This window comes from Stylophora pistillata, chromosome 6 (assembly GCF_964205215.1).
Source record: "Stylophora pistillata chromosome 6, jaStyPist1.2, whole genome shotgun sequence".
In the NCBI taxonomy this organism is placed as follows: domain Eukaryota; kingdom Metazoa; phylum Cnidaria; class Anthozoa; order Scleractinia; family Pocilloporidae; genus Stylophora; species Stylophora pistillata.
In genome coordinates, this window is record NC_142524.1 from 2,327,501 (window position 1) to 2,355,487 (window position 27,987).

Consider the following 27,987-nt stretch of genomic DNA (forward strand, 5'->3'; position numbering starts at 1 on the left):
TAAATATTTATTTCCCAATTTCAAGAGTATTTTTTTACTCAGAAGTGTGTGGTGTTTTGTTTATTTATTTTTTCATTTGCGTTGCTTTGCAACATTGTACAAAGTTTCATATTGTACTATTTGCAGTCCATTTGCAGAAAAAAATTTTAGGTAAGTAACAATTTATGTGATAGGACAGACAAAGGAAAACAAACTACATGGGGTATGTTGGATGTGGGATCAAAATAAATAATAATTAATTAACAAATTAATAATTTAACAAATGAATAGATGTGTACATCAAAAGATGTAATTGGTCACAATAGATTGTGTAAATTATCTAGTTGGAAATCCAAAGGAATCACTGCTAAACTCAAAAACTGTGAACATCTAAAGTACATCTAGAATGTCTTCAGTGTTTAGAACAATCCCATGAGATTAGGATGTGACAAGATACCACTAGCTAATCAGCATCATTGTATACGGTTACAATTTCTCATGCTGACTGTCTCATTTTTCCTCCACACAATGGCCCGATATATACTGGAGACGGATCTTCCGTCCAGACAGATCATCTGTCTAGTATAAATACATGAACGACTATGAGACGAAGTATGGGTGTGTCATGTGACTCGTCCTGTGTTTTAAACTGGACGAGTTTTCTGAACGGATTTCCGAGAAAGCACAATGAAAAGGCTTGGGCCCTAGTCAAATGTTTTAGAGCGGCATTGACTTGTCCACCATCTTGAATTGATAGTTTATTGAAAACAACCGCTGGCTTCTTGTAACGAGGTGTAGTTTTCGTGGATAGTTCATCTTCTTCCCGCATTTGTACACACCGACGGATCATCCGTCTTGACGAGTTATCCACAATAATTCATCTGACAAGACAGACTATCGCAATAGCTCGTCTGTATGGATGATCCAACTGGTTGCGCGTGTTTATACACAGACAGATTATCAGACGAGCTACTGTTCCTTGCCCAAGCTCGTCCAAGATGGATGATCCGTCTCTAGTATAAATCGGGCCAATCACATTCTAGAAATAATTCGGCTGTTCACAGCTTTCTGAGTTTCACAATAAATTATGAATTAACATGTTTATAATGAACACTAGTCCAACAAAGCCACTATGCCTTTCTTTTATGTTAGGATTCCAAGATGATTCCCATGAAAATATCAGCCACCTCACTGCTACTGAAAATTGTTTGGAGCATTCTGTAAAATCTTGGGAAATCTGTGCTAACTTAACTTATAATGTGGAATAAGCCAATAGAGATTTAAACCTTCTGATATTTGAACCTGATTACTCTGTTGTTATTTCAGTAATGTGGATTATGGAAGTGTTCAAAAATTAAAGAAAATGGTGACTTCAAAATGCAAAAAATGATAAATATGCAGAGCTGGATGGCCCTGAAGAGATTTGAATGAAATAAAGTGTGTTGCCACATTATTTATACAGCTATTTGCAGAAAGGTTGTCATAAAAGGGACAAAGCGCATGCAACAATCTCAAAAGCTAATCTGGGTATTTGTGTAACCAATAAATTTTAATAAATGGAACAATTAAACATGGACAAAAGGACTATTGAACAGGGGATAAATACCCACATGCATGCGAAGATGAGAGAAACAATAGAATTTTACATCATAACCATTCCTTCTTTAGGTCACTTTGAATTTGCTCTTTTTGTTGCTAAGGTCAGTTAGTTCTTCTTCTGTTTTTCATCAAGTTTAGAATTAAAATACAGTTTGCGAACAAAATAAATTCATCCAACCCACTATGTCTAAGTCTCTTCCTTACAGAGATGTTTTCTTTTAAGTTTCCTAAAATCTTGAGGTCAAGGAACCCTGACCTGAAATCTACCCACAATTCCTTACAGAGTTGTCAATGTCAGGAGCACTTTTGTTTTTTCAACAACCTTTCTGCAAACAACTGTATTTGATTGACCTTGAGTGTGGGTAACCCTTAGTTTCTAGAATATGAAAAAAAAAATGTAAGTTACCCTCTCCCCACAACACATCGCTTTTAAGTGATTAGATATCTACTCCTATTTCAAAAGTGACAAATCATTGCCACAAGCATCCCCAGGGGTTGGGGAGGGGAGATTGCCATACAGAATAACAATAATGCTTGTCCTCCAGCGTATCCAAGTATTTTGGTATTCTTTAGGCTGTGTGGGATGAGACTATTTATCTGTTTGGTGATCAAAATAGCTGAAGAGAGTTTCAAGTAAAGAAATTGAAAAAGAAATGCCATCATTCGACATTTTTGGAAGTCAGCCAGAATGGATGGCATTGTTCTCTTCTTTAGAAATTGTACAATAAATTGTCAAAAGATGCAGAGATAGCTGACAGAGCTGAATAACGTATACGCATGCACCAGGTTTTGCCGTAGAAACATGGATTTTGAGTTGTTCGCATGGTTGATTTCCTATTCTGTTGCTTCAGGCGTCGTTTTCCTTGCCGCTTTTCATTTACAGGACAACCTCCAAAAAATTTGGTGCACCCCCTAAAAATTTTAAAAAATTAATTTTCTCCTTTATTAAACCTTTGGAAATAGGAAAGTGCCCTTCGACGAAAACAGAGTTCCTCGGTTTTAAAGGTCAGCCCTTATTATTTTCCGCTAATTTCGCTAAATTTTAGACCCAGGACACTTGAGCCCGCGTTGTTGACCGCATACCCGCTGACGTAGCATTTCATCATTCAGCTCCGTCGAGATAGCCCCAGTTATTTATCTGCACCCTGGGAGAAACACTTCAGAGTTGAGAAATAGATCTTTCATACGCTACAGACTGGCATCCCATCCAGGAAGGAGTTGCAATACTCTTAGTTGCTCCATGTTAAGGCAATCGGATGGCATATACCCTGGTTGTACAGATGTAAAAAGGCTGATAGTTTCGAAAGAAACTGTTTGGGACTGCGTCGGTGGGAGTAACGAAATAACTTAGATATATCATCAAAGTTGAAGTGGTAAATTGGCCACCGTAACGATTACAAAAGCTGACGTTTCTAGCGTTAGCCCTTCGTCGGAGCGAACAGATGTAACCTTACCTTATCTTAACACCGCAATAAATATTTATAAGAAATACGCAATCTCGCTTTCAAGAGAAGCCCAGCGCGGTATCTGGGGTATTTCTTCAACGCATTACCAAGTATATGTTTAAATGGATTTAAATCATCCCTGGCCACTTTTATGAATTCTTCTCATCTTGGTTTGTAGATAAGAGTTGACACCTCATAGAAATGTCTTTGTACTTTGTATTTAAATTGTATCTCAAAGGGAAAGTATTGTGTGACACAGCATCCAACTACGCACCTCATTCCTTGTAGCTTATCGGGGCTAGTTGAATTTTACTCGATTGTTTGTTGTTGTATACTGAAGCTGTAGCGCACTTTGAACAACAACAGTTTCCAGAAACAGGGAACCAAAGTACCACAATGGAGCATAATCAAAAGTAATCAATCCCATTATATGGAAATATGTATACTCAGTGTAATCCCAAGGACAAGCATTGAACTGCCGCAAAATCAGACCGGTAGAAAACTCCCAAGCATACGTCCATAGAACGTAGATAAAACCACGCACTGCCATGTTAGTCTTGTCATTCAGGGACAGGTACATTCGCTCAACAACATAGGACGAAACTGCATAAATGGGAAAGCTCCAAACCGATGTACAACCATGAAGTTTCCAACCGTGCCGGTACTTCGCTGAGTCAATAAAGTACCATGTTGCAGTGAACATAACCTCGGCGAAAAAACCACATAGGCCGTACAGAATCAGTCGTGAAGCTAGTGGCAGACAGCCTCTTTCACCTTGACCTTTCTTGTTAGCGTTCATAGTTTTTATTGTGTTTTTTTTTTTCTCAGAAACGCTGGAGGTTTAACGTATAACGTGTCATCTCATCTGTCATCATGTTATATCGCAGGCTCGAGTTTTTTCAGCGGCACACTCCTACCCAGGATCTCTCACCGATTCGAATTTCAAGATGGAGGACACGTTGTGGGGAAAAGCGTCGATCAATCACAAGTAACAATTGCCATCGAAGATCATGAAGAAGCCAAAGAAGGTGTACAAGCAGAAATTGATTTTAAGTGAAGGCAAAGAACTGAAGTTAAAGAGTGAGTGATTGTTACCTTTCAAGGAGATCTGATTAGCACGCCTTGCTTATGAGCTCAGTCATAAAAACCTTCCACTGAAAAGCGATCGAAATTGTAACTGGACGCGTTTTAAATGTCGTGACTTGTGAAAAAAGAAATAAAAGAGCCGTATTGTTCAGATCGACACAGTCCGAGTAAATCGATGCGATCAAGCTTGTTCTTTAAATTTTGTTTAATTTGTCTTGACGTCTTCTCTTTCCGATGTAATTGAAAATGAGTGAATTGGAATCAGCCGATCAAGGGGAAAGGGGGATTAGCCAATCAAAATAATTTTTCACAGACCCATGGAACAGCGTCGATCTTAGAAAAGGAACATTTTTGTAGGTGTACTGTAGTCAAATATTGTCATATATAATGTCACAGTTTCTGAATAGGGATTGAGTTTGCTTTCAAACAAAGCTTGTCACAGAGAAAATAGCTGTATGGCTCTTGCATTTATTTTTTAGGAATTTGCAAATCTGCTGATGAGGTTGAAGTACCAAAACTTTTGTTACAGTGCCTGGAAGAAGATGATACCACACTACATTGTGCTTTGTTAAAAAAGGTTTTCCTTTTCTTTCTTTTTTTTTCCTTTTTTCTTTTTTAATGCTGCAGTGTACTTTAAGTGACAATTAATGAAAAAATGTTGTTAGATATTCTTACTAAGTGTACCACACTTTGTTTTTAAAGGCTGGTACTATATTTCCAGATGAAAGCAAAACCAAGCTGTCATCTGATGAGGCTCACACATGTCTTGCAACCCTGGCTGAATTTTATGTAACATGCAATGCAAAAAATCCTTCAAAGAAAATTATTTCAAGGTATTTGGATTGGGAACTGTCAATTCATAAAATTATGCACATTCTTACTTTTAGCATCAGCAGATAAGTGACTTTTTTTTTAACCTAATAGATGTGACAGCATTCTTGGCAACCATTTTAGTATTGTGTTGCATAAAAACATAGAAATTCAATCTTGCTATTTCACAAGACAAAAAACCCTATCAAACTGAAAATTTGTGAAAAGATAAGTCTTCGGTTTTTCTAATAACTGACTAAACTAAAATTGCAAAAGGATCAATAATTCCTGAATTTTCAATTTTGATGTTGTTGCATGAAAACCAAGAATAAACGTTGTCAGGTACATTTAAATTTTTAAAAAAATTACAACTTTACTCGTCAAAAATTAATGCCATTATTTAAGGTGAAGTAGTTGCATAATATTTCATACCTCTATAATTTTATTACAAAATAATGCCATAGCTGAGTATGAAAAGTTAATGATATTTTTAATGTTGCAGTGTCTTTGATAGTTTACCACAAGGTTTGCCTTCTGCAGTTCTTAGCTCAGTGGTTGTAGAGAGGATAAGTCATGCAAGAGATGTCTTAATGCTGGTATGTGTTTAGATGTTGAAGCTTGAAACATTTATTTAGCGATGGATGTGGTTATGAATGATTTACTTTGTTGAATTAAAGTCAGAAGTTCTTTATTTGTGGACTCCATGAAATGCCTTTAAAACCCTTTCACTCCCAAGATATCTCAATAGTGATTCTCCATACTATATGCTATATAATTCTTTAGATGTTAGTTCAGAGAATTTAGTATTGGATCAACTAGTAATCCCCTTTTTGATATTTTTCTTTATTTTTTTTGTGGAAAACTGTGTTTTGAAGCTAGTCGAGCAGATTTCAGGTCACTGTTGTGGTTTTAAAAGCTCAAACTTACCAAAAACCCCTTGACAGCTCCAACACTCGACGGCCTTTCGATCCAAATGCAAAATGGCGGCCTGAAAATCTCGGGCACGTGCAGAAAGCAAAATTTCGACATTTTTGGCTTGAAAAGTAATGCCCCACTTATGACTTTTACTTTTCTCTCTTTCTCCTTCCCTTTCTTTTCCCCTCTCCTTGCCTGAAGTTTCTCCTCACTTGCTGGAATTTAGTAGGCTTCATTTTGGTGTAGAGATTTTTCAGAAACTACTCATTATTTTCAAACCACATGCTCAGAAAGGTAGGTGGGTGATGGAACAAGATTTTCGTGCAGATTTTCAGGTCAAAGTTACATGGTTTTTTTGGCTATTTCTCCAATCTCCTTCACTCAATTGCGCTCATTCTGGTATCATTTGTAAGACATTTTCAACCTGTTCAAGTACATGCTCAAATTTGTGCTCCAGGGGTAAAAGTGATGACGTCACAAGGCGTAGAAAGGGTGTGGGTCCCCATGGGCGCATACAGGCACACTGGATGTCAATAGGTTAATGTTGTAAAGAGAAATTCTGTCTTGATCACTCACAAGATTTAAAGGGTTAACAGGGAATGAATTTACTCCTGAGGTAGTGTATCTGTCTAAATGTTGCATGTCTCATATTCTGGTGTTCCAGGTTCTCTTGCTTCTAGTTTAGCATGAAGACTTGCTCCCAGCTCAGTAAACTCTCAAACTCATAAGTTCTCAAAACTGTAATACTATGTAATTCTTTCATCTGGTGACCATACCTTTCTTTATGGACTTGTCCCTCAATTGACTATCTTTCTTATTCTCAGGTAAGTGAGGTGAGAATGTTGTGAGTTCATTTGGTTGGTTTTTTTTTGTATTTACTGATTTTTGTCATCAATTCATTCCTCAGGGTGAAGATGTAAATATTAGACATTATATAGATATGTTAGCTGATATGTTGGATTCGTTTACTCTTGGTGAGTGAATTTCTTTCACAGTTTCACTGAGAAATATAGAAAGGGGGATTATGGATTATATATTCAGAGTGGCCAAGAGGTAAGGGAGCTGTAACTTGTAATCTGGTGTGCCTGGGTTTTACCCCTCCCTACTACTCACTGGATGTTTTCTTGGTTGCCCCAAGTTCAGCTCCTAGACTGGGGTTTGTTTGTAGTCAAATGGTCTGCTTGCTGACAGTTGGGATTAAAAAAAAAACACTATGTTAATTAGCATTGTTTGTTTCCAATTTGTCTGTACTGGCCCCTGAAAAGCCACATTGGGGAGTTGCCAACTACTTATACATTACATTACAATATAACTTGGGCCATCAAAATTTAGTCAGAGAATCATGGGTAATAGCCACGGAATTCTCCAATCTCAGATGCCTTCTTAATACCTTGTTATTGGCTGTACCAGTATAGAACAGTTGGAGCTTTCAATCTTGGAAAAAAAATTCACCGTAATTATCACAACACAATCATACACTTTAAATTAACTAATTAGTGATTCTGTCACAAATATTTACTGTTTAAATTAGAGGCAATTTTTTAAGGTGGCATTCCTAAAAGTGATTTTTAGTTAAGAATAATATGCCTTTTAATTAAAGAATTTTCAATTTTGTCTCATTTTGTTTTTACAGGAGCTGATGTACTCCTTAACAATGGTTATTTGGGTAAATATGAGATGTGAAAGGGTGGTGTACAAAACCTTTGAAACTAAACAGAAGCTAGCAATACAGTAAAAGGCTATTAATAATAATTATGATAATGCACTGGCAATAACTATAGATGTTAAATCTCTTCATTGCCGGTGTTTAAATTGTTTAGAGATAAAAAAAATGACTTTTTTAACTTCTCCATTCCCAGTAGTGGATTGAAACTTTAATTATAGAAGATCAATCATTTATTGTAGATATAGATCAACCATGAGCATAGCATTATAAAAGGTGAAGCCCTAAAGAATGTCTTTTGAATGGATTATTAACTAAAGTTAACAGTTATTTCTTATTGTTCTGTTATTTCAGTTTTCAAATTTCTTGGTGTGTGTTTAAAAGAGCAGTGGAAAGTTGCTAAGTAAGTGAGGGTCCATCCTAATGTTTATGGGTCACTGAAACACTAGCTTTCCCTTTTGGAAAAGGAAAGAAGAGAAAAAGAACAGAAAGAAAGAAAACAAGTCAATTGATTAAAAGTGAATTATTTTACATTTTGTGTGCAAGTTTAATACAACAAAATTGACTATATTTCTTTACTACTCTTTTTTTTCCCCAGAGCTGAATCATCTCCAGCTTTGCAAACTTCTCTAATGATGGACTGTTTAGCGGTCATAAAGACGATAATTTCTTTTCTTCAGAAATCCAGTTCTGAACCAAATATGTGTAACTTGTTTGACCAGCTGGGCTTGTTATATATTGAAAAAGAAGATACTGGTCATAGCAGCCATAAAGACTTAAATCTGAGTCTGGGCATAGGAAAATTGTGTGGTAGCAGTTACACAGATGTTTCAGAAACTGTGAAGCGATGGAATGATTTGATAACAGAAGTATTGGTAGACCTTTGTGGTATTTTGTTTGATGGTATGTGACTTGTTCTATCTGATCATTTTATACACAAGCTTTTTTCAGCAGGCTGATCTGCATTAAACAATTACATACAGTGCATTAACTTTGATATGTGAAGATATAATTGTTGCTGATATAAAGACAATATGACAGAGACTCCTTGTTCTTACATTTCAGATCAGTTTTTCCTTGATTGTCAATTAACTGCTGGACTGGCCATTCTTGCTGTTATCAAAGTGATGTGTCCAGTGCAAAATGTTGTATCAACAGTAGGTATTTTTTATTAATTCTTCCTTGTTATGTGTCACATGTCATGACTGTACCAGGTGCTGGTGACAGTTGATGTTGAGCCAAGATTGCAGCTTCCACCTTTTTTGACTCAGCATCGTGGAATTTTTTTACCTTTTTTTTTTTTTTTAGCAGTACTTTTAGTAAAATTACATACCTATTAGTCAGTTTTCCATTTAATCAAATTCCTTTATAAAATATTCCTCAAAAAGATATTTGTTGAGTTGATTAATTGATTTGTTTCTTCATTGTGTGATTGACTCTATAAACAGATTGGAAAGGTTATTTTCCCCTCTCAAGCCAAATCTGGACACCTACCTATATCACCCATAAGTGATCCAAAAATCGTTTCCATCTTTCAAGACTCCCCAGGTTAGTATTCTCTTGTTAATAAGTAATATCTTAACCCAAAGTGTTATGTCAGCTCAACCAGAGTAAGATATCAATTTTAGAGTTATTTACTGGTAAGCAAATAGTAATAAAAAATAATTTGATATTGACTGATCAAAAAGTTATGTTTGATTTTATTTTAGATATTAGGTAAACCAGTATATACTTTTTCCATTCTGGATGTTGATTGCTATAATTTTCAATTAATTGTTACCAGGAATAACCAGTTTTTCTCACCTGTGTCTTTGCCGTGGGGTTTTGGCTATAATTCCCCTTCACATGTTGGTCGAGCCTTCAGAGGTACAATTATTGAATTAAGCGTAAACTATATATCACTTCAATCTGAATTTCTATACAGTGATTTTGATTTTATGTCATGCTGCATCTTAAGGTTTTGTGTTTGTGTAGCCGCAGCTGTCAGAGCCTGTTAAACTTTAAAAATGACAAGCCTGTAGCCTCTGAATTTCTCCTACAGCTCTTGAACAGGATTACTGATGAATCCTATTGGCTCAAAACTTTTCATCTTTCGTATTCTTTTTACAAAGGTCATATTAGATAGTCAAAGTAAGCATGGAACTCTGATGTTTGATGCATTGTTTCCGGACTTGTGTTCTCTTTGTGACAGGTATCGTGATCTGTTTATTACTTCCAATGTGAAATAGGAAAAAAGATTTGATTTAATGGTTTATTAATTCATGCACTTGTTATGCAATGTTATTGTGTGAACTAACAAGATTCTAGCCACAACCTTGTATCTTTTTTCCTTATTTTTTCTTCAGTCTATAACTATGATACATGTTGACTAGCGTTGCATTAAACTTTTACAACTTTTTGTGCACGTTTTCCAGAGAAGATTATTGTCAGTGATAGAATTGTCAACTTCAGGAATTCTGATATCTGAAGATGTTGATTATTGGATCATGTCTTTACCCTCCCTCCCCTTAAATTTGTTTCCTGACTTCTTCAGCCCACATGATCCCAAATCTTAAAAAGAAAAAAAAAATTATTATAAGAATAACAAAGATCATCGCCCAGAAAATACAAATATTTTAGGAACTGGATAAGAGATTTGTTCTGTATCTCCAAGAATCCTGTATGATATAGCAGAGTTGGTAATTACTTGTTTTAATACACTGTTTTTATACCACCAGCCTTAAAGAATGTAATACATCCATTATAGCCTTTCGCACTCTGACTCTGTGGGCAAATCAAGCCAGGTGAGAAACCAATGCCTCATAGATTACATTTTGAAGTAACTGGGACGCTTCATTGATTTATCTAATTACAAACTCAGATATAAATGTTGACAGAGGAAGAGTGGGTAGGAGTGAAATTTTATGTTTATCTTTTATGAGTGTGAGTTTTTCTGTTGATGTTTTTGGAACATATTGGTTATCAATTTGCTATGTGTAGCCTGGCTTTTCATGTCATGCTCATAATTTGCTATCTCCTTTTTAGGCAAATAGCTACTAGTAATCACTGTAATGGTTCCTGGCTCAAAGAAAAGTTATATGGCACATCTCCAATTCCAACCAAGCTTCTGACCTATGTCTGGACCCATTGGGATCACCCAGTTGAGGTGAATCAAGCTGTTTTGAGTTTCCACTTACTCCATGGTTATTACTATCATTATCATAATAATGTTGAGCAGATGTCGGAACACTTGGTATTAATACCACTTTTATTTTTCAGGGAGTGCGATATCAAACCAAAGCAATATGTGAACATGTTGTGAATCTACATTTAATCGTTGGACAGGCTGGTACAACATTTTACAGTAAATTTATAGGATAGTTTCATCTAATAGGTACATTCTGGAACGTTACTGTAATGCTGCCATATTAACTTGCTGTTTAGAAAGTAGTCTTCAGTAATTAAATAGCACAAGAACATCCATACTAGCCCTGGTGATATCTATTCCACATATTTTGAGGCCAGCCAGACATGCCAAACTGAGGAGTTAGTGTTATATCATCGTTAAAGATATGATTATAAATCCATATTTAGAGGTCTAGCCTATAGAGGTCGTAGCCTAGTTTCATCAGAAACATAAGGATGCATTTTGCCTTTTTTTTTTTTTATATAGAAGTCCATATATAATTCATATGTACATATACTCTCTTGCAAATTGCCTCTTACCAAGATTAATCTGAGCTATGATAAATAGTATTTTGTTCAATTTGATCAAGATTCCTCCAAAGAAGACTTCTTACAGGACCTGGCAGCCTCTCTCCTGAATGTCAGCTGGCATGTACGGGGAAAATATGGCCCTCTGTGTTGTATTACATCTGTTGTGGGAGCCACAAAGATGCTGAGATGGTTTCCCAGCATCCCTCAGGATATGTTTCCATTAATGAGTGACAGGAACCTTGCACCTCATGTGAGTGGTGTTGTAAATTATTCTGACTATTGTTATTTATATCCCTTGAGCTTTAATTTTGAAGTTCTGTTGAACTTAACAATTAGTTAGGAACAAAGTTGGTGTCAAATTTTTCAATCTGCATGTTTAGTGAAGCTCTTAGAAAAATCTTTTATTTACATGGTTAATAAAATTGTTACCTCAAGATGTTAAGGCAACAGTAACCCCATTTCCCAAAGTGTTTTAAATCCATTGATGAATTTTGATTTCAGGCAATGGATTTCATTGAGCAAATGACTGTTTCACACAAGAAGGAAATTTTAGAGAGTGGGGAAGACATTAAAGGATGGATGAAGGTATTTTTTTCTTTCAATGTATAAAATAGGATTATACTCAGTTTTTTTAATCTTGCTGCTTACTCCCTGCAATTTCATTTTTTTGTCCCTAGATTTGGATTGTTCCATTTCTCAATTTTATTCACTGTGGTTGCAGACTTCTAAGAGAAAACCTGGCTCAGGTTAGTATTGAGCGAATGCTTCCCAATCTTATTCTGTAAATATGCTTGAAACTCTACTAAATTAATGGGTTTGGTGCATTTTAAGCAGTACTCTAGGTATTTTTTTTTTTTTGCAGGCCACCATCTAAGCTCTCATAAGTGGCTTTTTATTTCATGATCGAACCATCTTTAAAAAAGACAAATTTGTTTTATAGTTTTGTCTCCCAAAGTTACTGAAGTGCTGTCCTGAAAGCTTACAATTTCTTGTTCAGTATCTTCAAGACAACAACGGTAAGAATCTTGTTTGTTCTCCTAAAGCCTAATTTTTTTAAAATGCTTGGGAGTAAAGGTAGACCTTTGAATTACACACTTTGTTTTTTTGTTCTGAATTTCTAGAGCTGAAAGAAAGCAACTTAGGGACCTTGGTTACCTGTTTGAAAATTGCCCGTTCACTGGGTCTTATGGATTTTTATAAAATGGGCCAAGAAAATTTTTTTAATAAACCTGCTTCATTGTGGTGTGGGGTTGTTCCAGAACAGCTCATGAGGAAAGCGCTGTGTCATTTAGATGATCAGGTATGTCATGATCATGAAATGGTCATTCATCTGTATACAGTTGACTCATTAAAGAGTTTTGATCAGAGGACACTCTTTACCTAAATATGAATTTCAGCTGTGGTTTCTCTTCCATTTTTGAGCTAAATTTGATTTGAAGTTGCATCACTTCTCACTGTCCATTGAACATAAAGCTCTTTTAATCATTGACCAGATTCGTCTTGATGCCCTGGGACTAGTCTGCAATTCTCCACGCGCGACAGAGTTGATTACAGAGCTGGATTTACAACTACTTCAGCTCTTTATACCACACAATATGAACAACCAGGCACCTTCCTTCAGACAACAAGCTGCAACACACCTAAAAAGGGTCAGTGATTTGTATGTTCTGAAAATCTATTCATTAAGCTTTCCATTTCTTGGACTGGATTGATCACAGAAATAATATTATGGAATCAGAATTACATTAGGCTCACGATAACAGACTGCTGTTTACGAAATGAGTGTGTGATGTATCTGAAACTAGTTTAAAGTAAGTCAATAACAGTGACAGATTTTTATTTTACTGAGTAATCTTAACATGTGTGCACCACTTTTTCTATTAGTTGCTAACGAGACTAAAGGAGTGCATCAGGATATCTAGCAAGGCTGCTAAAAAGAAGAAAGATAGCAGTGAGAAGCAGTTTTCTGAGCATCAACTCACTTTGTACAGGGTAATGATCTTTGTTATGTCTCCATGTTATGATCACTTCTCATCATACATGTATACAACAGTGCAGATTGCATAATAATAATATTTTTGCATTTTTTCAGACATTTCTGCAGTGGTTTTGTGCTTATCAGTTTGATTCAATGTTCCCAAGTGCATCATTCACACGTCGCACAACAGCTTTGAGCAATTTAATGCTCATCAAGGACATTTTTCGTTTTGAAGAAAATGATGGTATGTTCAGACAGCTGCTTTTAGTTAGAATGATAAATGACTCCTTGAAAAATTTAGTGGTTATCAACCTCATACTAACAATAAAGGCTGATAGTTTTTAAAGAAACTATCCTATTTGCTCCGACGAAGAGCTAACGCTTGAAACGTCAGCTTTTATAATTGTAACGGTGGCCAATTTATTACAATGACAACAATAAATACAGGTTTTATCTCTGAAAATCATAGACTGAAGTGATTTGTGCACAATTATTCTGGCAATACTGGTGTGAGTTAACATCCTGTTTTGGATCTGCAGATTCTACAATTTTTAATATGAGTGAGGTGATGAGCCAGGATAATATACATATTCTTCTGGATTGTCTGAGTGATTCCTATCAAATCAACAAGACAATGGCTTATGACTTACTTATGGAATCTCCCACCAAGCAGCTTCCATTTCAGGTTTGTTTGTATTCACCCCAATGAAGCTTTTCACTTGGCTGTGATTGGATTTTTAAAGTGTATTTCCCTAGCAGTTTGCCATCACTTGACTCTCCTGTTGTTGTGTTTTTGTTCTTGTGCTTTCATGCATCAGGAATTTCTATTCCACCCTCCCAATTGATATTTTTGGGGTGAGGTCTTGCATGAAGTGCTTCTAAAATCCTGTATTTGTAACAACCCACGCCTCTTTTACTCCCCTTCCCGATTGTAAACCGCTGAAACCTCGTGTGTGTGTGTGTGTGTATGTGTGTGTGTGTATGTGTGTATGTGTGTATGTGTGTATGTGTGTGTGTGTGTGTGTGTGTGTGTGTGTGTGTGTGTGTGTGTGTGTGTGTGCATGTGCGTGTGTGTAAAAAGTCCGGTGTAATTCTAACCTGTAGATTTCTTATTTCCTCCAGGAAGAAAAGTCTTTGCTTGCTTGGCTAAGCATGATTGACCAGTTGGTTTCCAGTCCTCGTGCAATAGATGCTTCTACTGCTTCAACCTTTCTTACCTTACTGGTGGAGAAGTGTGAATTACCGCTGAAATTTGTTAAGTCTGAGACTGAACAAGAGTGTCTTGTGTCAGAATCCACTGCACCATGTCCACAAGCCCTGAGGGTGGTAAAGTATCTAACAAGTTTGCTCCAGTCACATCGCTCAGCTGCTTCAAAGAACTTGTATTTGACTGGTGCCCAGGCTCCTATGCATGGTGTTCTTCACTGTCTCAGGGCAGTCCTGGGTTATGTCTCCTTAAGGTAAGGTTACAATACCTTCCAACTTATGAGAAAAATTATCTGGCGCAGGTGTTTAATGTGGTTGTTTAACTCGACTAGTCCTCACTTAATAAAAGTAAAATTAAAACAAGACTAATCGTGTATAGTGCCATCACTTGGTTTATGGACACTCACCTATACACACTAAACTTTTCATTAACTGTGAGACCGAAATATTTTGTTTGACTTTTCTTTTTATTTTAGCTCTGTTTCAGATGATAAACAGTGGCAGAGTCTTCTCACAAATCTCATAGAGGAGTGTATTTGTACCGCGGACATTGTTTCTCCTGTTGTTACGAGTTCCTCACCTGAAGGATTCATGATTTACGATAGTGGAGGTAAATATGAAATTTTTTTAAACTGTTTTATACTGTTTGCAAGGAATGTTATTCCTTATAGACAGGTTAACCACCATCTCGCTAAAATGGATGGTGGATGTTAGGGGTATCCCGGAGCTTCCACTACCTCTTGCTAGCCCCCAGGTAGAGTACCATCCCATGGCTGGCACATCCACGTAACATACCCGCGAGCCTCCATTTCACCTGTCAACACTGATTAGATCAAGTGGAGGGAAGAAAGGGGGTGTGGTGGAGAGTTGAACACTTCCAAAAAAGTCAAATCTGCTTAGGACTAAACTGTACTAAACTGCTCAAGAACTTTTAAAAGATTCAGCCGTTATGAAGTACCAGTGTTCCATGTGAACCTGAAGTTATGAGATTGACTACTGACTGAAAGAGCGGCCTCTAAGCCTCAAAAATGGTTCAAGATATCCAGTAAAAAACCGCTGTAATATGGACACAGTTCAAGCTTGATATATATGGGTGTTGGGATAATGGAACTACACCATAGAAAAATCATAATTGTGTTATTCAGTAGTAATCTCGTGTCATTTCAGACAGCGTAAATCAGATCCCTCAACAGTCAGTCTTGGAAGAAAGTCACATAAAAGCCCCTGCATCTCAGATTCTTTTGGTCTGTTGCTGGAGAACTATGAAGGAGGTGGCATTGTTGTTGGGAGAGCTTGTTGAAAATGCTCCTTTGTATCTTGAAAATAGTAAACATGGTTTGATACCTAAAAAACAGGTACTTTAACAAATGAAAAATTGAGTAAACGTAGTTTGGATTTGTTTTGTTTCATCGTACTAAATTCTGGAATTCTATCAAAGAGGAATTTGAATTTGATAGTCGTATTTGTTTGAAGAATCCCCTAAAATAATCCAGGTTGTATAGCTTTTGATTTGTACATCGATGTTTTTGAAATTGAAGTGAATGAATGCATGCACAGCTCTATCCCAATTTTTTTCTTTTTTTCTTTGTTTGTGTTAAATGCGTGCATTTCCTATTTCTTCTGCATTTTAAACTTAATTTTAACGCAGGCGTTTGATTCGAAATGCAAACGCTTTTCGTAAGTAGGTGTATCGACGTAGTACAGTATTCGCCCACTCACACTGTTCGGTGCTTTTGAAAGTGAGCTTAGTCGAACATCAGAACTATCAGGATTTTAACTTCACAGGGGGTCTCTGTAAAATGCGGACCGGATTAGATGCGGATCGCGGATGCGGATAGAAAAATGCGGATGAAAAATTGCGGATGGAAAAATGCGGATAGAAAAAAATCGGTTGCAAAAAAAAAACAACAACAACATTAAACATGTCATTACAGTAAAAGAGGGGTTGACAGGCCCACACGATCCCCCAGTGCGTGTTTAGAATAGCCTATTCAAAGTTTGGCCCTCACGAGTTTGTCTTTGAGCGGTCGCCTTCTTTTGTAAGATATGAGCGGCGAATTTTTGTATAATTCGCTCAGTACTGGTTGTGTTTCTATTAAATGCCAGTGTCTCATCAGAATTTGCTTTAGGTTTGGCACTGATGGTTGGTATTGTGTAACAAAAGGCAAGATTCGTTGGTTCGTCTTCGGTGTCTGTTGAAGAGCTAGTTTCCTGTTTTTGAAATTCACTTCTGAGAAGGTTGTGTTAATGAGGTCCTCTGGGTAGCCTCTCTTTAGCAAATGTGCTTTGAAATTTGCAATTTTCTCGAATATTTTTTGAGAGGAGTTTGTTCTGAGAAGTCTTAGGGCCTCTCCTTTTATGAAGCCTTTTTTAACTCCTTGTGGGTGACAGGAACTATATTGTGTATACTGAAATGTCTCAGTTTGTTTAAAATGAGTGTGCACATAAAGGATTGCATCCTTTTCGAATCGTTCGCCTTTGTAGATGTAGGTGGCCAGGAATGTTGTTTCCTTATCGGAAATTTCAGCCGTAAATTTTTTTGTTGGGTGATGATTGTTTGCTTTTTCAATGAAACGTTCTACTGTTGCTTTGTTTGTACTCCAGAACGAGAAGATGATGTCTTTGTAACGTTTCCAAACAAGCGGTTTTAAAAGGCTTTTGTCAAGGACTTCTGTCTCTACCTTGTTCATGAAAATTTTAGAAAAGGCGACTGCCATTTTCGTGCCCATGGTCGTACCATGTGTTTGAAGGCAGTGCTTTTCCATTAAAATGGAACGAATTTTCCTGGAGAATTAGCCTAAGCACTGGTTTTAGTACTTGTGTAGGGATAGGAGTTCCGTTTCTGTAGAATATTTCGTATGCTTTGCATACAGTGTCTATTCCCTCCTCTTGTGGTATATTTGTATATAAGCTCGTAACGTCCATTGAAACAAGTATTACGTTCTCCGGGACTTTCGTATTTTCTATGAAATTGACGAGGTCTGTAGTATCCTTAAGATACGACTTTTGTTTTTGTGCTATAGCGGGGATTCGGCATAGCGGGGTTCGACTGTAATGACATGTTTAATGTTGTTTGTTTTTTTTTTTCCAACCGACTTTTTTTTCTATCCGCATTTTTCCATCCGCAATTTTTCATCCGTATTTTTCTATCCGCATCCGCCATCCGCATCTATCCGGTCCACGTTTTATAGAGACCGCTTCACAGGTGTACAGTCAAGAAATCACGACTCGCGGTTTTGTTCATTAGGCAGCACTTTCCAATCGCTCTCTGTAGTGGAGAATTTAGCAAAAAACGTGAATACCAATTCGATCCAAGTTAATGTGCAAAAGAAAAATCTGTCACTCTAAGTGTGTTAGTCGATTTTGAATGTCATTTGTACCAGAAATAACACCGTACTTCCCTTAAATGTTTTCAGATGTGCAACATTGGAGACTTTTTTACTAAAGTGCTCCTGACTTCAAAACACAGGGGAGCTTTTGAGTTGGCCTACACTGGATTTGTGAAACTTTGCACAGTATTGTGGAGGTATAATACTGCACATCCAAAAGCATTTAATTTATGAACTAAGCGAACTTGTTATGTCGGATCGATTTTCAATTGAGTTTTAAAAGTAATCTGGGATTGGATTGATTTTGCTTTAATTTGCTTTGTTATTGGTCCAGAAAACTCACACCACCATCTCAACCAATCAGATCCGACTTGGTCACCCGTGTTTTCCCGCGCTTTGGACATTTCCCGCGCTTTTTGACATTTTCCCTCGCCCTGATTAGTTGTTGTGCGTACCTTGGTTCTGGTTTCACGATGCACAATCGAAAAGCGCTGTAGGTAGGAGCAATTAACTCAAAATAACTCGTATTATTTCTTTATCGATACCTGTGTCAAATACGTATCAGAATGAAAAAACATGTAAATAAGAAAGATGAATTTTTCTTTGTCCCACGTAGGAGTAAAGATACAGAACTGCGCCAATTACCAGCGCAGTGGCTACAGACATTATTAACGGATCTTACGAGTGATTCCCCTTCAGAGGCTTTGTGTGGCACAAGACGAAGTGCTGGTGTGCCTTTCTTTATTCAAGTAAGTTCTGTTATGTCATTACATATTAGTTTTTGTAACATATTTCTAACATCGTCACGGAATCACCATTTATTGGGCTTGTAAGTTTTGCAGCCTCTTGTTGAACTCTTCTTCGGTATGTTTTGACCCTGGGAACAAAGTTGGTAGCATTTGTGAGGAAATATTGTTTAACCTCAGGTTGACCGAGGTGCGCATTATACTAACGAGAGAAATGTTTAGGCTGACCCAACACGCAATGTACCTTTATGTAAGCAGATCGTTACTAATCCAATCGGGGCGTGGTCGTGAAACCTGCCTTTTTTCGAAGCAACGTATTCCAGAACTTAAAGACTGGCTAAGGTCAAATATTTCTTGTCGGAGGCTGTTATCCATACAGGCTAATCTAACGAGAGCTAGGTTTGTTGCACAGCGTTCATTTACAGATACTTTGTGCTGTAGGCTATTGTAACAACTGAACCGTCTGCTGCTGCAAATAACTGCTTCAGACAAGTCATGGCTGGTAAGACACTCCATGTACAAATTTTCTCGTATTTTTTTTTCTCTTATCTCTTTTTCCGTTTTTCGAGAAAAAACTTTGAGCTTCGAGCTCTTGGCTCAAGATTTTGTTGTGTGTAACAGATCTGGTTTCGGAGTTCTTAAGAACCTCATGTGTTTTTTTTTTTTTCCCTTAGAGTTATTACAGGTTGCTGCTAATCTTATTGACAGTTCCAGTATTTCCGATTCAACCCTTCCACAGGTTTGCTTTAAACAACTGAAATTCAGTTTTAGTTATATTCGAGTAACAGAAACTTACGATATAGTTTTATCACACCTGTGTCCTTCCCAGGTTCACGCTTGCAACATCCTCCGCGCTCTGTATCGTGACACCAAACTTGGTGAGGCCGTGTTTCCTTTTGTGTCTGATGGGGTTGTTGTGGCTATTGATGGATTCCTCTCAGAAAGTTGGGCTGTAAGTACTTATTTCTTTGCCAATGGTCTACATTTCTGATCCCATCATTGGATGGTATTTTGATATTTACAGTAATTGATCTTCATGATTAATTAACGTAGGTACGGAACTCGTCTACAATGCTGTTTAGTGCACTGGTGACAAGAATATTTGGAGTGAAACGAGGAAAAGATGAACATTCAAGAAAGAACTGGTAAGAAATTAAAATCGTCAATTTTTGGTTCAGGCTTACAAATTGAAATAAGGATGTGCTCTTTTGATTCAGTTCCCTCCTGTTGCTTCCTTGCTTGAAAGCAATTTCCTTCAGTCACCTGTCATACGAAAACAGATTGGTAGCCCTGGATCAGTGTGTGGTGTAGAGCGCCTTTCGATGTAATCAAGGGTTTCAAGAGCAACTTAGTGGTGTTCAAACTGATTGAAGTAAGGGATCAACGAAGTAACATGAATTGGAAAAGACCTCAAAATGCAGGAGAATGCTACTGCATAAGTCTAGCACTTCAATATTCCTCTAACGAGAGCCCGAACCTCCCTAGGAACAGAAGGCCCCTTATGCCTTCAAAACTACCCGCCTGCTATTCTACACTTAACAAATGGTAAACACCACAGCGTACACTATTGAGTTATGGATGCACGCGGGAGGTTGCTAAGCACGAAAGAAGCGTAAGAGTCGCTCGAGGCGATAGCCGAGAGCGACTCTAGCTTGTTGAGTGCTTAGCAAACCTCCCAAGTGCATCCATAACTCAATAGTGTACGCTGTGGTGTTTACCATTTGTTTTATAACATAACATTGATACATTGTAGCTTAAGAGTTCCCTTTTACTTAACAAATCTTGCGTGACCAGAAAAAACAATCGCGCGCGGAAAAATAGTCTTTGCATTTGCTCACGTCAGCAGCGTACACCCATGGGCAAATGGGGGACGCTAAATTGACCAATCAGAGGGCGCGCTTTACTTTGGTTATGTTATAATAGCTATTTGTACCGTATTTCGACGAAACCACTGGTAAGGTGGCTGTAAACATCTTATAGTGAGTAAATGAGATAAACAGTGCTCAATGATAAAAACGTTGAGGTCGATAGGCCTGGTGCGTCAAGAAAATAAAGGACAATAAGTTGGAGCAGTGCGAACTCTTAACGTATCACTACTCTGCTGAAAACGGGATATTTTTGTTACCTCAAACTTCTTAGTTACAGAATTAGATCTTTACGTGCACAACTCTTGCAAATGTTTGGTTGTATGTTGTTTGTTTCAGTATGACAGGAAGAGAGTTCTTCTCCAGATTTCCAGAGCTCCATTCATTCTTCCTCAGTCATTTACAAGTTGCTTGTCAAGGAATTGAAAGGTTTGGTGTTGCTTATTTACTTGAACCTGCTATTTTTCTGCTGCATGAATCAGCAGTAGTGTACTGTAAACTGGAAGCATCAGATACTTACTCCTAAAACCTTTTTTTTTTAGTCGGGAATAAATCTCTATAGCAAATATATCGTTAACTATCTTGTTTCATGCTCACAGGGACACCATCCGCGCTAGCCTTCATCCGGTACTTGTTATGTTGGCTCGTCTGTATCCATCACCTATGGATGGTGTTGACTCTACACTCAATATGGCGATGTTTGTACCTTTTGTGATCAGGTGATTCTCAATAAATGTTTTACATTTACCAATGCTTTAAAACTGTCAAGATAAATAACTGCATATGGTTGCCATTTCTTGGTAACTGGTCTTCTTGAGGTCTCTTTACACCATAACATTCTAAATACTCTCTTGTTTCTCAATTCCTTATTTGGTACGTTTGAGCTTGTCATTCAAAATTTATTATTTATTTTTGATGGTATAGTCGATTTCCTATCGAGGGGATATATTTTTCTTATTTGTTATTTGAATGCTGCAAAATCTCTCAATATAGAGTGATTTCAGTTGAGATTCGAAAGAAATCCGAGCTAAGGCTAAGCAGTATTCTTTTTAGTTGTAGAAAAAGTTTGGTTATCAAAACCCGGGTAATGTCAGCACGCGCCCTTGTTCCGCTGGTGTCCGGTGATCTGTTAGTTCAAACTCTGCAAGAGCTTCTCTTGTCTCTTCCAGTGAGGTAAGTAGAACAGATGGCAGCAATCTTGTTCATGATTTTTTTCAGCCAGCAAAGGTAAAAATGAATGACAAGGAACACTTGAACGCGATTTTCTTGATTCCAGGGAGTCATTCTACTGTGTCAAATATGCATGGCCATCCAATCAGTTGCATAAACTTCTTTAAGCAACGTTTGTGTTATGTTTTCGGTAGTTTTCAGTTTTTTCCTTCAAAATTACTGTGTCCTTGGTGATTTTAAAAATAATTTTCTACCAGATGTGTTCTCCATTGTGCCCTAAGTTCACCTTCAGTCTAGTACCCTTTCTTTACTATTCTTTCAATTTGTTGAAATTCGTTCGGATGTAAGAATTCTTTCGTAGAACATTTCTTTTTAATAACTTACCAGGTTCATTCTCACTTTACAGCTCTTCTGGTGTTGTAAGACAGAATCCTATTCATGGTACTCTACTCCATGTAAGTGTAAAACAGTAAACTCGCTTTTGACCCACAGAGACCAAAACTCTATTGCTTTTTTGATATGTCTGGCTTGCATAAGTTTGTTCGTGAGCCGGGAAGACCGATTCTAGTTCACGAAAACGAGGCTTAGATGTCATGAGCGATAAACGCACTTGTCATTACTGCTGTTTTTCCAAAAAGATTTCTTTATTGCAGAATTTTACTTGTAGTGGCACAAAAACAAGTAAACTCAACCACTGTTATAATTTGGATATATCAACAAAGTTGAAATGGTAAATTGGCCACCGTAATGATTACAAAAGCTGACGTTTCGAGCGTTAGCCCTTCGTCGGAGCGAATAGAGGAATTGTGGGTTGTGTGTGCTTTTAAAGGCAGAAAATGGACCTACGTTATTGGTGGGAGCATGGCAACGAGAAAAACATGAATAAATTAGTGGAATGAAAAGCGTTCGTTGATCCCTGTGGGATTTAGACTGCCAGTTTGAAAGATGAGCTGTTACCCATGTCATGTTCTTTAATCACGACTAATATTCAGCTTTTTGGCTAAATGCACAGATTTATCATTTATTAAGTGGTCACGCCCTTGATGCAACATTGTCCGCCACAATTAAGGCGAAGATTGTCACTGATGTCCTTCCTCAGCTGAAGCATTCTGCCTGGCTTGGCACAAGGTACGTCGCTGGATTCTGAAGTAGTAAGCGACAAGGAGCATATATGCTCCCCCTGAATGGAATGCCTGTCCATAGCCGGTCCCCCAATCCCCCTTTGCGGTTTTTTTTTCTGGTTTCCGTGACAGTTTACCGGCATCCAGTACTCATGGTTTGAGAGAGGTACTGTGCGGTGAAAGTGTCTGGCTCAAGAACACAACAAAACCTTACTTCGCGTATTATTTATTGTCCATCAAATCTTGTTCTGTTCTCTTGCCGTATCTTAAATGTATTAATTTGTCTAGAATTTTGAATCTCTTGCTCTGTAAATCTTTTTATTTCATAATATACTTATTAAAGACTGCCCACCTCGATTAGCCTTTGCTAACTGCGGGCATAGCATATTTTTTGTAATATTGTGATAATAATAATAATAATAATAATAATAATAATAATAATAATAATAATAATAATAATAATAATAAAACTTGTGTAACTTGTAACTTAATATTTTATGAACTCGGGCCTAAGTATTCCTTTAATTTGCTACCGAGATTTTATATAATCAGAGCTAAAAAATATTTTACTAAAAACTTTATAATAAAAAGTTACTTGCAGATACTTGCATACATCTTGGTTTTTCTGTAGTGGAAATTACGTTTCGGTATATCTCATAATTTCCCTTTAAGACTCTCTCCTGATTTGTCCTTTTTCGTCTTTTTCTCTTGCAGATCCAACCCCTGTGCAGTGTCGAGGTCAGTTTTCTTGGACATTGTCCTTCATTTTGTAGTGGACTGGTCTTGGATCAATCTCCCAGGTATTTTTTCAAATACTATTTTACTCAAAACTCCTTTTTGACGTTAATAATATCTTAAGGGTACATTAGCGTATCGGCCCATCTGTTTTCAGACAGCGTAGTCAACGTATTTAAGTTAACCTTGATCACCTCGACCTTGTCATAACGTCTTGAGATATCTACGCTGATCGACATGATCACGAACATTAAAAAATTTATCCACGAAAAGTAACATTTTAAGATATGCACACTAAATATACACTATTTATGGATGGCTTTCTGTATTGCTTTTATTTCAGACGCATCGAAGAATGGGTTGCTAAGGCTGAAGCAATGGTTTGAAAATGTAGCGATCGAAGAAACCGTAAAAATTCCATCGTCCTCAGCTGTCATTGGAGACGTGTTTGTAAAGAAGTCTGCAGCCGAGATATTTCTCAAAGCATGCGAGGAGTTACCATCCGCTCCAAACAGCGAATGCCACATACCAGTAACATCGAAGGCTCAGGGTGATAACCAGGGTTTTGATGAAAACTTGGTTACCAGGGCCAGTTGTTTTGAAGTGATTCAACATCTTTTGCAGTCTACAGAATATGAAGTGCGACTGGTTGTTCTACAATTCATCGTCTCTCACTTGCCCTCTGAAGAGAACACTGGCTTTGGAACTAAAGATGAATTGAAAGAGAATGCACCTAATGACAGAGAACATCGCTGGATATTTTTGGAACTTGAGGAAAATACAAAAAGCCAGCTGTTTACAATGGCTATGAATTTAGAACATCATAATGATTGTTTGGTACAGGTAACGACTCAGGAAATGTCAGAATATCTTGAATCGTTGTGTACGACGCACATAAATCCGTCGAGCACAAAATATTATGCTTTTCAGAATGAACAAAAGTTTCTCGGGAGGTATAGGAAGCTATCACAGCTACTTTAGTTGCTGGTGCTGTTGCTGAGCCGTCTAGAACACAAAGCTATCTGTAATGTAGATAGAATTCTGTTTCTCGAGCACAAGACGCTTTAGTAATTAGGAATGGCGTGCGAGGGAAGACGAGCGGGGCGTGGTTACGTTACAGTGATAAAACTTTGTAGTGGTTTTTAAAAGTCAGTTAAAACAACCGTAATTTTTATATCTACCGACAAAACCTTTTGACTTTTCACAGTTAGAGTAACATGCTAGTGCTGGACAGATAATGACTTTCTTCGTGTTTGTTTTTTTACTAATTACTTGTAGCGTTTTATCTAGCAATGTATTTTTTTTAATTAACAGGTCTTTCAAGCCTTATACAAACTTCCAGACTCCTTATCTTTCCCTTGGAAACTTTCTTCAGAGGATCTAGTGACGTGTTTTCAGGTAGGGGAATATTCATTGAAACAATTTGATCAAAAGGGGATGAATTTCCCATTTGAAAGACAAAGCTATTAAAAGTCAGGTTGGGTTGAAAATTTATCGTCATGGCTAAGCCAAAATCCTCAGGTTTTTTGTTTGAATGAAAGTTTTGTGTTGGTTGTTAGTATTTAAGCTATTTCTCTGGACGTGGTGATATGGATAGTTATAGCTCTACCAAACGTACATTCTTGATTTAATTGTTAAACAACCTTGTGCAATACGTACTCAGAGGAAACTGTAATTTTCTTCTTTAGTGCTGGAAATTTGTTGCAGACCTTGTCACCTCACCTGGTCAAAGGTAAATAAGACGTCATACTCTTGGAGTTAACAAAACTGAGTGAGTTATGGTATCCTCAGCTCCATGAACTCAATCATTTCATTTTCAATGTAAATTTCAACAAACAAAGCTTAACTTGAGTGGCAACGCAGCGAGTGGTCATAATTTGACAGACTTAAGCCTTTGATACTAATACATTTAGTTTTATATAGAATTGACATCGTTGTTGTTAATGTAGCTCAATTTTCATGAACTGAGGAATCTTCTAGAGAGAATAAGGAAGATGATAAATATCGAGCTCGGTATTAACTCTCACGACACCAACAACACTGCTAACCCAAGCAATACGCAGAACGCTTTTCACGTGTGAAACTAGTGATGGCCTCGCTCATCATAGAGTTCTCTACAGTTCAGCTGTCGGTCATCGGAACGCAAAAGGTCTAGGCTTTAGTTACTGGTGGAGGACCTAGATTTTTAATCGGTCTCATGTCATGCACGTGACTAAACGAATAACAGCTTCCTTTGGTGGAGAAATCAGGAGGCGATGTAGACCTCCTTTCCCTCTTCCACTTTGCTAAAACTTTTTGCAAGATAATTTCTTTATTTCTTTAGGGATGCCCTCAAGTGCTCATTGCTGAAGTTTTTGTCAAGAATGGTTTCTGTAGTACATGGAATGATTAAGAATGAGGTAACCCCGACATATGCAAACTGAACATTTTAGTTGTAGAGGGCTTCTGCTCATCCCAGTTTAGGTGTCTGTGACTGAGCAAAGGATAGTTTTAACTTACAGTAATTACTCGAAAAAGCACCACGTCCTCTCGACATCACTTTGGTGCGTGATCCAAATTTTCAAGTTTTAAATTAGTTTACATTCATTCCTGGCTTTTATTGATATTATGGTCTTCGATAAGAGCCTCTAATCTCTACATAACTTGCTTTTGTTACAAGTCGAAATCTCATACTTATCGTAATATTGTATTCAAATAACAAACAAAAAACAATACTCATACATTGAATACTGTATACCACGTGCGCAGGAAGAGACCAGGGGAAGACATGATTAAAACGTATTTTACGTTACTCTTTAGGACACAACCATTGCAATGGAAGCATCAGAAGCCCTAACACAGTTCTCCAACATAACTTTTCATACAAGTTCACCTTCTGAAAGAATGGAGCTGCGGCTCTGCACAGCGCAAGTCCTAGCCCATACAACAGTTATTGGTGTAATGGTAGATTTACGTACCACACAGAGTGAGTAGGGCAAATTACCTTTGTTATTTCGAGTTTCAAAACATCAGGATTGCATATCCAGGTATATAGCGTTGCATGCGACTTAGTTGTTTTGTTTGCGTAAAGTACAGAAACGACATGTTAAGGTGGAATATACACAGTCGCGTTTGTGTTGTACAACCTCAACCCTGGGAACGAGGTTGTGTATTGTATTGCGGCGAGGTGTGTGTTGGGTGTTGTGAGGGGGAGGGGGTGAGGAGCGTTGATATTGTCTATGATGAGGATGTGAGGAGCGTTCAACTTGTCTTTGATGTGGGTGTTCTCTTTTCTTCAAGGTGACGCACGCTTTCGTCTGTGGACTGTTCTTATAACTCTTCTTCAGGATGATGAACCTGTGGTCAGAGAACAAATGGCTCTCGGATTTTCTATTTTGTTACAAGTAATAGAGACCTCGACCGCGGGTAAGTGAAGAAATTGTTAGTAATGCAACTTTCAATTTTGTTGTTCAGTGGACAGTCAAATGACCAATTCGAATTCCCGAAGAAGTTTTTCTCGCCTACCGTTTCTGCTTCTTGTTTGTTTGTTCGTTCGTGCAGGAAGGGTAACCTCATCACCCAGAGAAAAATAAAACCAGGTTGAAAAGAAAGGAAACAACAACAAAGTTAGCCCATATGTGACGTCAGGGTTGGAAATAGGACCCAGGCCTCCGCGGCTAGAGGCGAGCTCTGTGATCTCCTTTCTTAATTTAGTTTTCTGAAAACCCACTTAGAAATTTTTTTTTTGTGTTGCAGTTTGTACATTACCCTTTGGAAGTTTTGCCGTAGTGGCCACTCTCTCACTTGAGAATGCCTTGTTTTGTGTCTGGTCGTTGTTCTTTGATGAAGAACCCATGGCTTGTGTGTTATGGATGTTGGACTGGATTTGTGGCGACCTTATTCGTGACAGGGAAAACTCTGATCAGGCAATTCATATATCAGACATGGATCGTCTCTTTGAGAAAGGACCTCTCAACAATTACTCCGAGGATTGTGTTGTGACGCGAGTGGCCTGGGAAACTGTGAAGAATGGAATGGAACGGAAAAACGGATCTGCTCTCTGGTTTCTTCAGCAACACAAATCAACATTGACTGTCTCTTTGAGGGACCAGTTGGAAAAGTGTCTCTCGTTCCTTGAGAATCTCATGTTTAATAACTGGAACATTACTGCAAATTTTAGTTACTTTTATAGAGGATTTGTTGGAATTTCTGTAATCGCCTTGTTATTAGAAAGACTGGAAAAAACCATTGCTTCTCCGAAGAAGAACAGAATTGATGCAATAGTTCGTGCAGTTAAAAAACCTTGTGATACTGGAGGAATTTTGTCTCATCCAAAGACGAAAAAGAGCCTTGAGGAATTAAGTGAATTTCTTACTTTGAATTATTAGAAATACGCAATGCATTTGTGTGACACGACATACAATCGGATGCTTGAATATAATAAAACCAGAGATGTTTTAAGATACGATCTACTGTCGTTGCTGTACCATATACATATATATATATATACCTGTTACAAAATTTCTTTTCAGTCGTTCTTTGGGATATCCCGCTGCCCTGTCCCCACATAAAAAATGCTCATCCTCAATATAGTAGTAGTAGTAGTTGTAGTAGTTCATTTATTTGTTTAAGCAGGTTGATTTATTTGGCAGCTGTAATAGCTGA

At 37.5% G+C, this 27,987-nt stretch overlaps 4 protein-coding genes across 9 annotated transcripts in view; 2 read left to right on the plus strand and 2 right to left on the minus strand.

Annotated features, from left to right (window-relative positions):
- LOC111330410 (synaptotagmin-16) overlaps window positions 1-1,280 on the plus strand; it is a 12,782-nt gene extending 11,502 nt beyond the window's left edge. For both annotated transcript variants that reach the window (XM_022935260.2, XM_022935262.2), the window contains one exon: window positions 1-1,280. This exon is cut by the window's left edge and continues 423 nt beyond it. The gene's annotated coding sequence lies outside the window, so the exon portion shown is untranslated.
- The window catches only part of LOC111330398 (transmembrane protein 229b), a 3,906-nt gene extending 84 nt beyond the window's left edge, over window positions 1-3,822 (minus strand). Inside the window, exon 1 of the mRNA XM_088725541.1 lies at window positions 1-3,822. This exon is cut by the window's left edge and continues 84 nt beyond it. Coding sequence (XP_088581667.1) covers window positions 3,322-3,822 — 501 coding nt within the window. The 3' untranslated portion in view covers window positions 1-3,321.
- A 75-nt stretch (window positions 3,823-3,897) lies between these two features.
- On the plus strand, window positions 3,898-27,785 carry LOC111330397 (tRNA (32-2'-O)-methyltransferase regulator THADA-like). 5 transcript variants are annotated; one of them, XM_088725531.1, is made up of 46 exons: window positions 3,898-4,103; window positions 4,589-4,686; window positions 4,812-4,942; window positions 5,422-5,515; window positions 6,742-6,808; window positions 7,468-7,500; window positions 7,852-7,900; window positions 8,096-8,400; window positions 8,563-8,654; window positions 8,946-9,045; window positions 9,281-9,363; window positions 9,609-9,688; window positions 10,215-10,280; window positions 10,522-10,642; window positions 10,756-10,825; window positions 11,253-11,443; window positions 11,695-11,778; window positions 11,871-11,939; window positions 12,134-12,209; window positions 12,315-12,493; window positions 12,687-12,842; window positions 13,078-13,185; window positions 13,286-13,415; window positions 13,711-13,856; window positions 14,294-14,631; window positions 14,854-14,987; window positions 15,545-15,732; window positions 17,794-17,903; window positions 18,323-18,455; window positions 18,894-18,954; window positions 19,127-19,191; window positions 19,282-19,404; window positions 19,506-19,597; window positions 20,657-20,746; window positions 20,917-21,036; window positions 21,371-21,490; window positions 21,894-21,942; window positions 22,500-22,615; window positions 23,323-23,408; window positions 23,687-24,186; window positions 24,658-24,741; window positions 25,032-25,075; window positions 25,667-25,742; window positions 26,143-26,308; window positions 26,623-26,748; window positions 27,079-27,785. In XM_088725531.1, exons 1-46 carry the CDS (start codon window positions 4,034-4,036, stop codon window positions 27,708-27,710), a joined length of 6,051 nt encoding a protein of 2,016 aa, XP_088581657.1. In that variant the 5' UTR covers window positions 3,898-4,033; the 3' UTR covers window positions 27,711-27,785. The 5 variants fall into 5 exon arrangements, 4 of the variants coding, with proteins under 4 accessions (XP_088581657.1, XP_088581656.1, XP_088581659.1 ...); XM_088725530.1 differs by having other exon boundaries at window positions 19,127-19,404; XR_015988860.1 differs by lacking the exons at window positions 26,623-26,748; window positions 27,079-27,785 and having other exon boundaries at window positions 19,127-19,404; window positions 25,032-25,114; window positions 26,143-26,189.
- Window positions 16,053-17,121, minus strand: LOC148727712 (uncharacterized). Its single transcript, XM_088725540.1, has one exon. It carries the CDS (start codon window positions 17,104-17,106, stop codon window positions 16,369-16,371), a length of 738 nt encoding a protein of 245 aa, XP_088581666.1. The 5' UTR covers window positions 17,107-17,121; the 3' UTR covers window positions 16,053-16,368.
- Window positions 27,786-27,987: the final 202 nt, after the last annotated feature.